General features: G+C 44.9%; 1 protein-coding gene across 1 annotated transcript in view; it reads left to right on the top strand.

Annotated features, from left to right (window-relative positions):
- MUC16 (mucin 16, cell surface associated) overlaps positions 1–14118 on the top strand; it is an 88380-nt gene that overhangs the window by 35687 nt on the left and 38575 nt on the right. Inside the window, 8 exon segments of the mRNA XM_065917692.1 lie at positions 954–1078; positions 1161–1228; positions 3170–3342; positions 6075–6110; positions 6333–6398; positions 11036–11160; positions 11336–11406; positions 12652–12824. Of these exon segments, the coding sequence (XP_065773764.1) occupies positions 954–1078; positions 1161–1228; positions 3170–3342; positions 6075–6110; positions 6333–6398; positions 11036–11160; positions 11336–11406; positions 12652–12824 (837 nt within the window).

Here is a 14118-nt window from a genome sequence, read left to right as displayed (position 1 = left end):
AAACTTTAATCCCATCACGTGAATCCAGAGTTATGAGATACAAACTAGTGGCTGGTAATTTGAATTCTGCCTTCAGGAATTCTGTGTTTTGCAAGTCAAGGCACTGCCAACTTTTTACACATTTTAGGCAGGATGCATACTTTCCACTTCCTCATTGCTCCACCCTGATCAACTTAACTGTTTATATAACATGTATAGTTCTGCAGCCTTTTAAAAATCTGACATGTGCTATTAATCAAGTCACTCCATGACTGAGGCTGTCATTTGTCTCTAGATGTATCCACAATTTGTTCTTCATCTTTGGTGTTCAACAGTTTGATCATGATGCATCTGAGCATGATTTTCTTTGAATTTCTGCTCTTTGGGATTTTATAAAATTTCTTGAATCTGAAAATGTATGTTTTAAAGAAGTCTGGGAAAGTTTCAGCCACCATGGCTTCAACTTTTCCACTTTGCTATACAGCAGAAATTCACACAACATTATAAATAACTACTTCAGCTTGAAAATATAAATTAAAAAATAAAATAAAATGCACTCTTCAACGATGGTTATTGACAAAGGAGGAGGGGTCACTTTCATGGGGGGAACAGTCTTGACCACTCAGTAGCTGCACATTCTCTCCTGATGGTGTCAGAGACTAGGGGAATTCTCTGACGCTGAGGGTGGTCGAGTGACTTTGCTTCTCTTCCTCCCACAGAAATATCTAATAGCTGTTTATCTTTAAACACATCAGGCTGAAAAGAGTTGAGGTTCTTTTTCCAGCTAAAATTATCCTTCTGGTATGGAGGCCCCTCGCCTTCTCTAGGTCTGGCTGGATGCAAGGGTGACACGGGTTGGATATCTTAAGCCTGACTCACTGGATGCTGAGGCTACGGTGACAATGCTGTACCCACCATTTACAGCCATCCCAGCCAGAGGTCATAGTGAACCTCTCTCTCCCTTCCCACTGCAGGCATGAGCCCTTCTCTGGTGCCTTTCACCCTCAACTTCACCATCACCAACCTGAGCTACACAGAGGACATGAGTCCCCCAGGATCTGAGCTATTCGGCACCATGGAAAGGATCTTAAATCGCCTGGTGAGAACCGCTCCAGTGCCTACCCGTGTCCTGCCCTGACCCTTGAGCATCATATGCTCACTGCCCTTTCTTTCATCCCCAGCTCAAACCCTTGTTCCAGAATAGCAGCATTGGACTCCTGTATTCTGGCTGCCGACTGATCTTGCTCAGGTGAGAACGCCAGAGTAGACACCCGGGTAATGCGGGGAAGGGGGTGGGGTGATGACCAAGACCTAGGCCCTCACATCTTATACCCCCTACCCCAGGGACAGCTGACCACCAGCTCTCACCCTGCCTCACACTGTGCTTCTGACCAGAAAATGCGAAATCCTCTTAGATTCTCCTTCCCAGGAGATAAGGTAGAACTTTTCAGAAAGACCTTCTTTTGGATCTCATCAAGGAAACAAATGATCATGTCAGCTTCACCACTAGAGAGCAATAGTTTACAACCAAGAGTGATTTCGCTCCCAGGGGATATCTGGCTCTATCTGGAGACATTTTAAAAATCATGTTACTTATTTATTTCTTTTTGGTTGTGCTGGGCCTTCGCTGTTTTGTGCAAGCTTTTCTCTAGCTGCGGTGAGTGGGGGCTACTCTCTAATGGCGGTGCAAAGGCTTCTCGTTGAAGTGGCTTCTCTTGTGGAGCACAGGCTCTTTGTGCAAGGGTTTCAGTAGTTGCAGCGCTCAGACTCAGTAGTTTTGGCTCTTGGGCTCTAGGGCACAGGCTCAGCAGTTGCAGTCCACGGGTTTAGGTGCCCTGCAATAGGCGAAATCTTTCCGAGCCAGGGATCAGACCCACGTCCCCTGCATTGGCGGGCAGATTCCTACCCACTGTGCCACCAGGGAAGTCCAAGACATTTTTTGATTGTCACAATTCAAGAGTGGAAGTTACTCCTGGGGGTATCTAGTGAATGAGGCCAGGGATGCTGCTCATTAGCCTACAATCACAGGACAGTCTCCCAAGGCAAAGAATTACCTGATCTGAATTGTTCATGGTGCCAAGGTTAAGAAAGCTTGCTGTAGAGGGTGCATCATTATATCTATGAATGCAATAAATTATTCACAATCTTTTTTAAATAACCATTTATTTATTTTTGGCTATGCTGGATCTTTGTTGCTGTGTATGGGTTTTCTCTGGTTGTGGCAAGTGAGGGCTCCTCTCTAGAGCACAGTCTCAGTAGCTGTGGCCCAGGACTTAGTCACTTCACGGCGTGTGGAATCTTACTCTATCAGGGATCAAACGAACCTTGTCTCCTGCATTAGCAGGCGGATTCCTTACTCCTGAGCCACCAGGGAAGCCCTACAGTCTTTTATATATTCAAGTACTGAGAGTAAATTCAGCATGTGGAGACCCCCATATGTATACTCATGGTACCCTGCTCCCTTGTGTGACATCTCCCAGTCACTGACCTTTTGTCAGAGAATGGAATGCCCCCAGCTCCGAAGATAGTCACTCTTGCCCTCCAGACATGATTCTAGGTCTTCCCATTTCCACTGATTCCACTGATCCACTGAGATATTTTTGGCTCTGTGATACCATCCCCCATCCCACCTCCACCCTAGACTGGCAGCTTGACCTCACTGTTTCTATAAAAAAAAACTCAATCTCTCCCATCACAGGGTCCATTCACCAAGAACACTGACCCTATTAATGTGTAGTAAACTTGGCTGCCTTTTATTGAGCTAGGTGCTAAGTACTGTGAGGTCTCTACTCATTACCTCATTTAATGAATGAAAAAAATTGAGCCATGGAGAGGTCGAGAGACGTAGCCAGAGTCACTCAGCAGTTGAGCGGCAAGGCTGGAATTTAAGGAATTTGACATTGCCTTTTTTAACCTTGTTGAACCCTCAGGTTCCTTCCTTCCATCCCCTCTGTCCTGCTTTTGTTGTGTGTGATGCCTTGTTATGAGTGCCAGCTTAGCACAGATATCAGCATTTCTAGATGCTACATCCTCTGTGTTCAGGGACCTCGGCTGGCATAGTCATTTCCAATTCTCCCCCAATACCAAAACCATTCCAGCTTTCCCTTCTCAGTTCCTTCCCTCAGTGAGGCTTCTCAGAGCCCTTTTCTGGAATTCCCACCTCCCTATGCCTGTGTCCTACCCTACTCAGGCCTGAAAAAAACAGAAGAGCCACTGGAGTTGATGCTGTCTGTACTCACCGACCTGACCCCATGGGCCTTAAACTAGACCGAGAGAGGCTGTACCGGGAACTGAGTCATGAGACTCATGGTGTCACCCAGCTGGGATTCTTCACTTTGGACAAAGACAGCCTCTATGTCAATGGTGAGCATCTTTTTTTTTTTTTTAGAAGACAAACCAATGTTTTATTCCATCTAAATAATGTTAACATATTTTAAAGGTTTTTTGTTTTAATGCATATCAGATATTTCCAACAGTGTTATCTTTCTTAGGTTGTTATTGTTATTTTAGTTACTTAAGTTGTGTCGGGCTCTTTGCAACCACATGGACTGTATGTGCCAGGCTCCTCCGTCCATAGGATTTCCCAGGCAAGAATACTGGAGTGGGTTTCCCTTTCCTCCTCCAGGGATCTTCCCAACCCAGGGATCAAACCCTCGTCTCCTGCATCGGCAGGAGGATTCTTTACCACTGAGCCACCTGGGAAGCCCTTCTTAGGTGTTTATGAATAGTTCTAAGTGGGCTTCCCTGGTAGCTCAGCTGGTAAAGAATCTGCCTGCAATGCAGGAGACCCTGGTTCAATTCCTGGATGGGGAAGATCAACTGGAGAGGATCCATTCCAGTATTCTAGGGCTTCCCTGCTGGTTCAGCTGGTAAAGAATCCACCTGCAATGTGAGAGACCTGGTTTCGATCCCTGGGTTGGGAAGATCCCCTGGAGAAGGGAAAGGCTACCCTTCCCAGTATTCTGGCCTGGAGAATTCCATGGACTGCATAGTCCCTGGGGTCGCAAAGAGTCGGATACGACTGAGTAGTTCTAAGGTAAAGGATGGTGTGAAAGAAGGAATGGAACTCCACAGATTTGGGATAAAATCAGTCTTGTGACTTAGGATAATTTGTTTAATCCCTCTAAGCCTCAGTTTCTTTGTCAGAAAAATTGGGATAAACGTTTCATATAGAGGGATTAAATTTTGCACACAGAAAATGTCCAGTTAAACACTTGTGCAAAAAAAGGGGGGGAGGGGGAGGATGGATAAATTAGAAGTCTGGAGTTAACATACGCATGCTACTATATAAAAAATAGAAAGTCAACAAGGACCCACTGTCCAGCCCAGGGAACTCCACTCAATACTCTGTAATGTCCCACATGGGAAAAGAATCTAAAAAAGAGTGGAGATATAATATGTGTGTGTGTGTGTGTGTGTGTGTGTGTGTGTGTGTGTGTGTAGCTGAATTACCCCCACTGCACACCCAAAACCAACACAACATTGCAAATAACTACACTCAGATGGGCTTCCCTGGTGGCTCAGCTGGTGAAGAATCCACCTGCAATGTGGGAGACCTGGGTTCGATTCCTGGGTTGGGAAGATCCCCTGGAGAAGGGAAAGGCTACCCACTCCAGTATTCTGGCCTGGAGAATTCCGTGGACTGTTATAGTCCATGGGGTCACAAAGAGTCGGACATGACTGAGCAACTTCACATTTTCACACCAACATAAAATAAAAATTTAAAAATACCTTATACATACACATAGATCACTTATGGAGTGCCTTTGCATTCTAACTGTATGCCATGTGTCCTGCCATTTAATGATCGAAACTCTAGAAAGAATCATTTTCTCCATCTTAGACATAATGGAGGACAGACACTCATCAAATGCTTTCACTGTCAGAGATGCGCAAAATCTGAGTGTCCTTTTTGTAACCACACATTGAAGCTGAGACTCTGCCCTCCCAGAAGGGATGGGATTCTCCAGTTTGCCACAGAACCCATCCTGTCTATCATTTCCCACTTGAGCAGTCTCCCTTGATAACTCAAGAAAGCCCATGGGCTCTTCTGTTTGCATTCCTACATTCCAGGACTTTGATTTATAAACTTGTCTGAGGCACAGAGCCTTTCTCCAGAAGATGAAAGAGACTTGGAACTTCCCTGACGACCCAGTGGCTGTGACCCTGCATTCCCAATGCAAGGGCCCCAGGTTTGATCCCTGGTCAGGAAACTTCCTTAGTGGCTCAGATGCTAAAGAAACTGCCTGCAATGCAGGAGACCCAGCTTCCATCCCTGGGTTGGGAAGATCCTCTGGAGAAGGAAATGGCAACCCACTCCAGTATTCTTGCCTGGAGAATCCCATAAACAGAGGAGTCTGGTTGGCTACAGTCCATGGGAATTGCAAAGAGTCGGATACAACAGAGCAACTAACACTGCTCCTAACAGGGAACTTCATCCCACATGCTACAACTAAAACCTGGGTGCAACCAAATAAATAAATTTTTAAAAAAGAAGATGAAAGATACTATCAATCTGCCTGTAGCCAATGGGGACCCAAGAGTCTGGCCATTCATCTTCCCCCTGGCAATATCTCAAAATCTCCTCTAGAAAAGCACAAATTTAGGGCCCATGTTCTAGAAATGTCAGTATATTTACCTTCCCAAATAAATTGCAAGGGCTCCCTTTGTGGCTCAGCGGTAAAGAATCCACCTGTCAAGGCAGGAGACACAGGTTTCATCTCTATCGGGAAGATCCCCTGGAGCAGGAAATGGCAACTCACTCTCATATTTCTAGCCTGGAAAATCCCATGGACAGAGGAGTTTGGCAGACTACAGTCCATGGGGTTGCAAAGAATTGGACATGACTTAGTGGCTAAAAAACAACTGTAAATTGTGAACCCATGAAGACATATACTGGGTCTTTGATTTCTCAGCCTGGTGGACTATAGTCCATGGGGTCACAAGCCTTTTAAGAACAAGATACAGTTGTTCCTCCATCATAACTGTTGTTTTGCAACTTGAAGTCTCAGCTGAGGGTTGGGGGGGTGTTGGTCCTTGAGCTCTATCTTGGCAATCTCTTTCCTGCTTGCATTACAACCCGTTTCTCATTGCAGGTTACACCCAATGGACTTCAGCCTCCACCCCCAGTGGTGAGTACTCAAGACCTTGGTAACCATGTGCTCCAGGCCCCTGGTGGACAGACAGTGATCCCCTTCTTCCAGAGCCTCAGGGAGCAGAGATATGGGAGGACCTGGGTGTCTCATCCAATGCCCGCTACGTACAGTGACTCCAATTGGACAGGAAAGATGCACGTGGTGGCATCCATGCCCCGCTTAGAATCCCTATTCTCACTCCAGACCATTTCTCCTCAGCTGCTGGGACCTCCCCACCCTTCCCATGGACCTCCACGGTGCCAACCCACTTCCCCAGCTCCACAGGTAGGTGACTTCTTTCTCCAGATCTTTCTGTTGCTGTGTGCGCTTAGTCACTCAGTCATGTCTGACCCTGCGACCCCACGGACTGTAGCCCGCCAGGCTCCTCCGTCCATGGGATTCTCCGGCAAGAAGACTGGAGTGAGTGGCCTTGCCTTCCTCCAGGGGTTTTCCCACCCGGGGGATCAAACCCAGGTCTCCCACATTGCAGGTGAATTCTTTACTGTCTGAGACACCAGGGGAGCCCCCAGATCCTTCTAGGAGGCCTCAAAGCCAGGCCACATGGGTTTCAGAGACAAGCTGCCATGAAACAATGAGAACTGCCATGGCACTGCTCTAAATTCCTCACGGGCATGGAATACGAATTCTTCATCCGTCCAGTTCTGCTGACCATGGGTAATTTACGTATCCTCTCAGTGCCTCAGTTTCCTCACCTGCCAAGTAAGAATAATAACACTCGGTAGTCGTTGGGAAAGTGAAATGAAAATGTGAGTAAATCAACTATATGCCAATAAAAAAATTAATTTAAAAAGAAAGAAAATGTGCATAAAACACCTACCACGGGGAGTACCAAGGATTTTAGTGTGACAAATATCTTTTGGATATGTGTTCTGTGCTAGGCAGAGGGGATAAGATTTTAGTCCCCCACGCCCTCCACTAAAGGCTTCCCTTGTGGCTCTGACGGTAAAGAATCTGTCTGCAATGCAGGAAATGGGTTTGACCCCTGGGTCAGGAGGCTCCCCTGGAGACGGAAATGGCTGCCCACTCCAGTATTCTTGCCTGGAGAATCCCAAGGACAGGAGCCTGGTGGATTACAGTCCATGGGATCTCAAACAGTCAGACACGACAAACAACAATCTTTCCCAGTCGAACCCTTGGCAACTACTAATCTGTTTTCCATCTCCATGATTTTGTTATTTTGAGAATGTTAGATAAGTACATGTAACCTTTGCGGATTGGCTCCTTTCACTCAGCATAATGTCCTTGAAACGTACTGACTCTTTTAACAATCACTTAACCGTCATCATTTCTCTACAATGCATAATTCTCCCCATTTTACAGATAAAGAAATGGAGATAGGTAGACAAGTTACGTAACATGCCCCTGGTCACATGACTGGTGAGGGGCTGAGAGAATTTACTATAGAACCAATAGAATTTAATATTTAACATTTTTTTGATTTACCATTTTTAAGTGTTTATTCACAATGTTGTACAGTCATCACCAACACCCCTTTCCAGAAAATTTGAAGCATCCCAAACAAAAACTCCAAACCCATTAAACATTAAATCCCCCCAACCCCCATGCTCAGCCCTGGTAACCTCAATTCTCTCTTCTGTCTCTGTGAATTTACCCTAAATCTAGGTAACTTTATGTGAGGGGGATCATACAGTATTTGTCTTTTCATGTTTGATTTATTTCACTTAGCATAATGTTTTTAAGATTCATCCATGTTGTAGAAGTATTAGAAGTTCATTCCTTTTATCAGTTCAGTTCATTTCAGTCCCTCAGTCATGTCCGACTCTTTATAATTCCATGGACTGCAGCACGCCAGGCCCCACTGTCCATCACAAATTCCCGGAGCTTGCTCAAACTCATGTCCGTCGAGTCAGTGATGCTGTCCAACCATCTCATCCTCTGTCATCCCCTTCTCCTCCTGTCTTCAATCTTTCCCAGCATCAGGGTCTTTTCCAATGAGTCAGCTCTTCGAATCAGGTGGCCAAAGTATTGGAGCTTAAGCTTCAGTATCAGTCCTTCCAATGAATATTCAGGACTGATTTCCTTTAGGATGGACTGATTGGATCTCCTTTCAGTCCTAGGAACTCTCAAGAGTCTTCTCCAACACCGCAGTTCAAAAGCATCAATTCTTCAGTGCTCAGCTTTCTTTATAGTCCAACTAGCACATCCATACATGACCACTTGAAAAACCATAGCCTTGACTAGACAGACCTTTGTTGGCAAAGTAATGTCTCTGCTTTTTAATATATTGTCTAGGTTGGTCATAGCTTTCCTTCAAAGGAGCAAGCGTCTTTTAATTTCATGGCTGCAGTCACCATCTGCAGTGATTTTGGAGCACAAAAAATAAGTCTGTCACTGTTTCCACTGTTTCCCCATCTATTTCCCATGAAGTGATGGGACCGGATGTCATGATCTTAGTTTTCTGAATGCTGAGTTTTAAGCCAACTTTTTCACTCTCCTCTTTCACTTTCATCAAAAGGCTTTTTAGCTCTTAGCTTTCTTCCATAAGGGTGGTGTCATTTGCGTATCTGAGGTTATTGATATTTCTCCCAGCAGTCTTGATTCCAGCTTGTGCTTCATCCAGCCCAGCATTCCGCATGATATACTCTGCATATAAGTTAAATAAGCAGGGTGACAATATACAACCTTAACATATTCCTTTCCCTATTTGGAACCAGTCTGTAGTTAGATGTCCTGTTCTAACTGTTGCTTCTTGACATGCACAGATTTCTCAGGAGGCAGGTAAGGTGGTCTGGTTCTCCTATCTCTTTAAGAATTTTCCACACAGTTTGTTGTGATCTACACAGTCAAAGGCTTTGGCATAGTCAATACAGCAGAAGTAGATGTTTTTCTGGAACTCTCTTGCTTTTTTGATGATCCAACAGATGCTAGCAATTTGATCTCTGGCTCCTCTGCTTTTTCTAAATTCAGCTTGAATATCTGGAAGTTCTCAGTTCACATACTGTTGAAGCCTCGCTTGGAGAATTTTGAGCATTACTTTGTTAGCGTGTGAGATAAGTACAATTGTGTGATAGTTTGAGCATTCTTCGGCATTGCCTTTCTTTGGGATTAGAATGAAAACTGACCTTTTCCAGTCCTATGGCCACAGCTGAGTTTCCCAAATTTGCTGGCATATTGAGTGCAGTAGTGTAACAGCGTCATCTTTTAGGATTTGAAATAGTTCAATTGGAATTCCATCACCTCCACTAGCTTTGTTCATAGTGATTCTTCCTAAGGCCCACATGCGTTCACATTCCAGGATGTCTGGCTCTAGGTGAGTGATCACACCATCGTGGTCATCTGGGTCATGATGATCTTTTTTGTATAGTTCTGTGTATTCTTGCCACCTCTTTATCTTCTGATTCTGTTAGGTCCATACCATTTCTGTCCTTTATTGTGCCCGTCTCTGCATGAAATGTTCCCTTGGTATCACTAATTTTCTTGAAGAGATCTCCAGTGTTTCCCATTCTATTGTTTCCCTCTATGTCTTTGCATTAATCACTGAGGACAAGGCTTTCTTATCTCTCCTTGCTATTCTTTGGAACTCTGCATTCAAATGGATATATCCTTCCTTTTCTCCTTTGCCTTTGGATGCTCTTCTTTCCTCAGCTATTTGTTTTGGTTTTTTTTTTTTTTTTTCATTTATTTTTATTAGTTGGAGGGTAATTACTTTACAATATTGTAGTGGTTTTTGCCATACATTGACATGAATCAGCTATTTGTAAGACTTCCTCAGACAACCATTTTGCCTTTTTGCATTTCTTTTTCTTGGGATGGTCTTGATCACTGCCTCCTGTACAATGTTATGAACCTCTATCCATAGTTCTTCAGGAACTCTGTCTATTGGATCTAATCCCTTGAATCTATTTGTCACTTTCACTGTATAATTGTAAGGGATTTGATTGAGGTCATACCTGAATGGTCTAGTGGTTTTTCCCTACTTTCTTCAATTTAAGTCTGAATTTGGCAATAAGGAGTTCATGATCTGAGCCACAGTCAGCTCCTGGTCTTGTTTTTGCTGACTCTATAGAGCTTCTCCATCTTTGGCTGCAAAGGAATATAATCAGTCTGATTTCGGTATTGACCATCTAGTGATATCCATGTGTAGAGTCATCTCCTGTGTTGTTGGAAGAGGATGTTTGCTATGACCAGTGCGTTCTCTTGACAAAACTCTGTTAGCCTTTGCCCTGCTTCAATTTGTACTTCAAGGTCAAATTTGCCTGTTACTCCAGGTATCTCTTGACTTCCTAAATTCCTTTTATAGCTGAATACTAGTCCATTGTATATACCACATTTTCTTTACCCATTCATCTGTTAATGGATACTTAGGTTTCTTCCACTTTTTGGCTACTGTAAATGCTGCTGCTGTGAACATTTGTTTCTAAGTCTCCAAGTCCCTGTTTTCAGTTCTTTGGGTGTACATACCTAGGAGTGAATTAACTTTATGAGGAACCACCCACCAAACTGTTTTCTATAGCAACTCCACCAGCGTTTCCACCAACAATGCATGAGGATTCAATTTCTCCATATCCTCACCAACAGTATCTTTTTTTTACATGGCATGGCTTGCAGGATCTTAGTTCCCTAACCAGGAATTGAACCTGGGCCCTCAGCAGTGAAAGACTAGGTGAAGTCCTAACCACTGGACTGCCAGGGAATTTCTCGACATTTCTTTTTCTTTTTCTTTCTTTTTAAAAAAAATAATAGCCATCCTAATGAATGTGCACCCTACTGCATTTAGCAGCATTTTGCTTTGCTCCTTATTTAGCCTTTTGTCTCTGGTCGTACCAGCTAGGAATCTTTGCTTCCTCAGATCTGGGCCCTCCATTTCTGTCCCTGGAAGTTATTTTAGAGCTCAGCCCAGGTCTGACTCAGGAGTGGTCTTTTTCCTTCCCCTGCTGCAGCAGGAGTCCCTCTTCTGATGCCTTTCACCCTCAACTTCACCATCACCAACCTAACCTTCGAGGAGGAAATGCAGCACCCTGGCTCCTGGAAATTCAATGCCACCGAGTTGATCCTGCAGGGTCTGGTGAGAGCCCCGCCCACCAATGCCAGCCTCACCCACTAACACTAGTCCCACCCACTTTGCCCCAGCTCCACCCACTAGTGCCAGCCCCACCCACCCGACCTATTTGCCCACCTATGTCCCAGCTCCTCCCGGCCTCTCAGCGGTTCCTTCTCAACTCCCCTCTCCTTTTTAATAGCTCAAACACATGTTCAAGAATACCAGCAGTCTGGGATCCCTCTATTCGGGCTGCAGACTAGCCTTACTCAGGTAAGACCCTCCCCAATAACACAACCAACAGGTTAATGGGACCATAATCTACCAACTCCCTGACTTCACTCACGCTTAGAATGACTCCTGTTCATGGATACTAAGTATTAACAACAATAATACCAGCAACTCACAAGCGCTAAGACCCAAGGCAGTGTGCTGTTACTTTATATTTAATCATCAGAGTCTCCACAGACTCAGAAAGCAAGAACAAAAGGAGAAATTGAGGCTCAGGGGGATTAAGTAATTTGTGAAGGTCACACAGAACAAGCCCCGCATTTCAGGTTCTAGAGCCAAACTCCTAGCCCTAAACAGCACTGCCCCCACTGCCTTCATTACGTCCTTGCAAGGTGTGCGCATAGTCCCTCAGTCGTGTCTGACTCTTTGCGACCCCATGAACTATAGCCTGCTAGGCTCTCTGTCCATGGGGTTTTTCAAGGCAAGAATATTGGAGGGGTTGCCATTTTCTACTCCAGGGGATCTTCCCCACCCAGGGATTGAACCTGCACCTCTTATGTTGACTGCACTGGCAGGAGACATAATAAAGAATCTTCTTTATCACTAGTGTCACCTGAGAAGCCCAGTATATATTATATTACATATTATATTATATTATATATGGTGTAGGTATAGTAATTACAGGTGCATGCGTGTGTGCTAAGTCACTTCAGTTGTATCTGACTCTTTGTGACCCCATGGACTGTAGCCCACCAGGCTCCTCTGTCCATGGGATTCTCCAGGCAAGAATACTGGGGTGGGTTGACATGCCCTTCTCCAGGGAATAATTACATATAAGAATATGATATTAAGATTTATACAGTTTTCACACAACAGTAGGTTACAAATTCTATTCAAATTCCCATAGACTATATACTGGGAGACACTGGAACATATCCAGGGACATAAAACAAGGTGCAAAAATTTCATAACCTAAAGGTATTGAACTCATACAGAGTCTGTTCTCTTATCACTGTGGAATTGTTGTAGAAATCAATATCAAAAGATATTTGAAAATAATCCAAATATGTTCAAGTGCAATGTGACATTTACCAAGAGAGATCTTTGACTTAGCCACTGAAAGTCTCAGTAAAATTAGAAGACTGAAAAAACATAGAGGGTGATCCCACCAGTTTTCTTGTTAAATCAGGCTTCTGAGGTTTCTGCCTTAGGGGTGGCAAAGAGAGGGAGGGCAGGATGGACAGATGGAGAGCTAGTTGGACCAACCACGTGGAGATTTTTACACAGGCCTGAGAAGGACGGAGCAGCCACCAGAGTGGACACCATCTGCATGCATCGCCCTGACCCCAAAGGCCCTGGATTGGACAGAGAGCAGCTGTACTGGGAGTTGAGCCACCTGACCCATGGCATCACCCTGCTGGGCCCCTACACCCTGGACAGGGACAGTCTCTACGTCAATGGTGAGCAGCTCAGACTTGAGATCATGCTCCCTGTCTTGCCCTTAGAGGCTTGGCTGTGTGCTCTGGGTGCATTGATTCAGGTCTTGGCTTCATGGTTTCTTCTTTTTTAAAAAGAAAATATATTTATCTATGCCTCTGCTGGGTCTTCTTTGCTGTGTGGGCCTTCTCGAGTTGAGTTGAGTGGGGGCTACTCTCTAGTTGAGGCTTCTTATTGCAGTGACTTCTCTTGTTACAGAGCACAGGCTCTAGGGCACACGGGCTTCACTAGTTGCAGCTCAATAGTTGTGGCTCCCAGGCTTTAGCGCACAGGCTCCATAGCTGTGGTGCACGGGTTTAGTTGCTCCAAAACACGTGGGATTTTCCCAGACCAAGGGTCGAACCCATGTCCCCTGGACTGGCAGGTGGATTCTGTATCACTGAGACACCAGGGAAGCCTCTCAAGGTTACTTTTTAATCTTGAAGTGACTCCACCCTTAAGGCCTTCTCTCCTGATGAGAGGATGCTGATGGGGAATCCTTGATGACCTCTACCCCCTGGAACCCCTTGTATTGTACCAGAGTATCCTTGACTCATATTGGGTCCCCACATCTCCCTTAACCCTGAAGGACTAACTGCTCCTCCCCACCTTTCACTGTACCGTGAGCTACACTCAGGACCTCTTCCTGCTTCCTCGCGGGGCTCACATCGTGTGCTCTGGGCTCATGACACACATTTCGGATCACCTGTCCTCCTGTCAGGCATGGGGAGGGTTTGAGCTTGTCTCAAACTAGCCTGCACCTTTGGTTTGCTCCCTCATTCACAGCATTTCTGGAGATACACTGAGGGATCAGACACTCAGAGATGGTGATGGGGAGAGATGGCAGAGGGATAGACAACAGATGACTTGATTGAGAGAGTCCTCCCTGGGACTGTTCTGCTGATCCAATGGTTAAGACTTCACCTTCTAAGGCAGGGGTTGAGGGTTCGGTCCCTGGTCAGAGAGCTAAGATCCTGCATGCCTTGTGGCCAAAAAGCCAAAATATAAAACAGAAACAATTCTATAACAAACTCAATTAAAGACTTTAAAAATGGTCCACATTAAAAAAATCTATTAAAAAACCTTCTCTCTGTTTTCATTGCATTCTCTAAGGTTTGTCTATACAGTCTGCACTTTGAGGGTGCCCCATGAACACTACTTAAATAAATCACTGTTATAGTAACTCAGTCACTAAGTCATGTCCACCTTTTTTGCAACCCCATGGACTATAGCCTTCCAGGTTCCTCTGTCCATGGGATTTCCCAAGCAAGAATACTG

Source organism: Muntiacus reevesi, chromosome 1 (genome assembly GCF_963930625.1).
Source record: "Muntiacus reevesi chromosome 1, mMunRee1.1, whole genome shotgun sequence".
NCBI lineage: Eukaryota > Metazoa > Chordata > Mammalia > Artiodactyla > Cervidae > Muntiacus > Muntiacus reevesi.
Note: the sequence above shows the minus strand (reverse complement) of the source record. Positions and strands in the feature narration are given on the sequence as shown.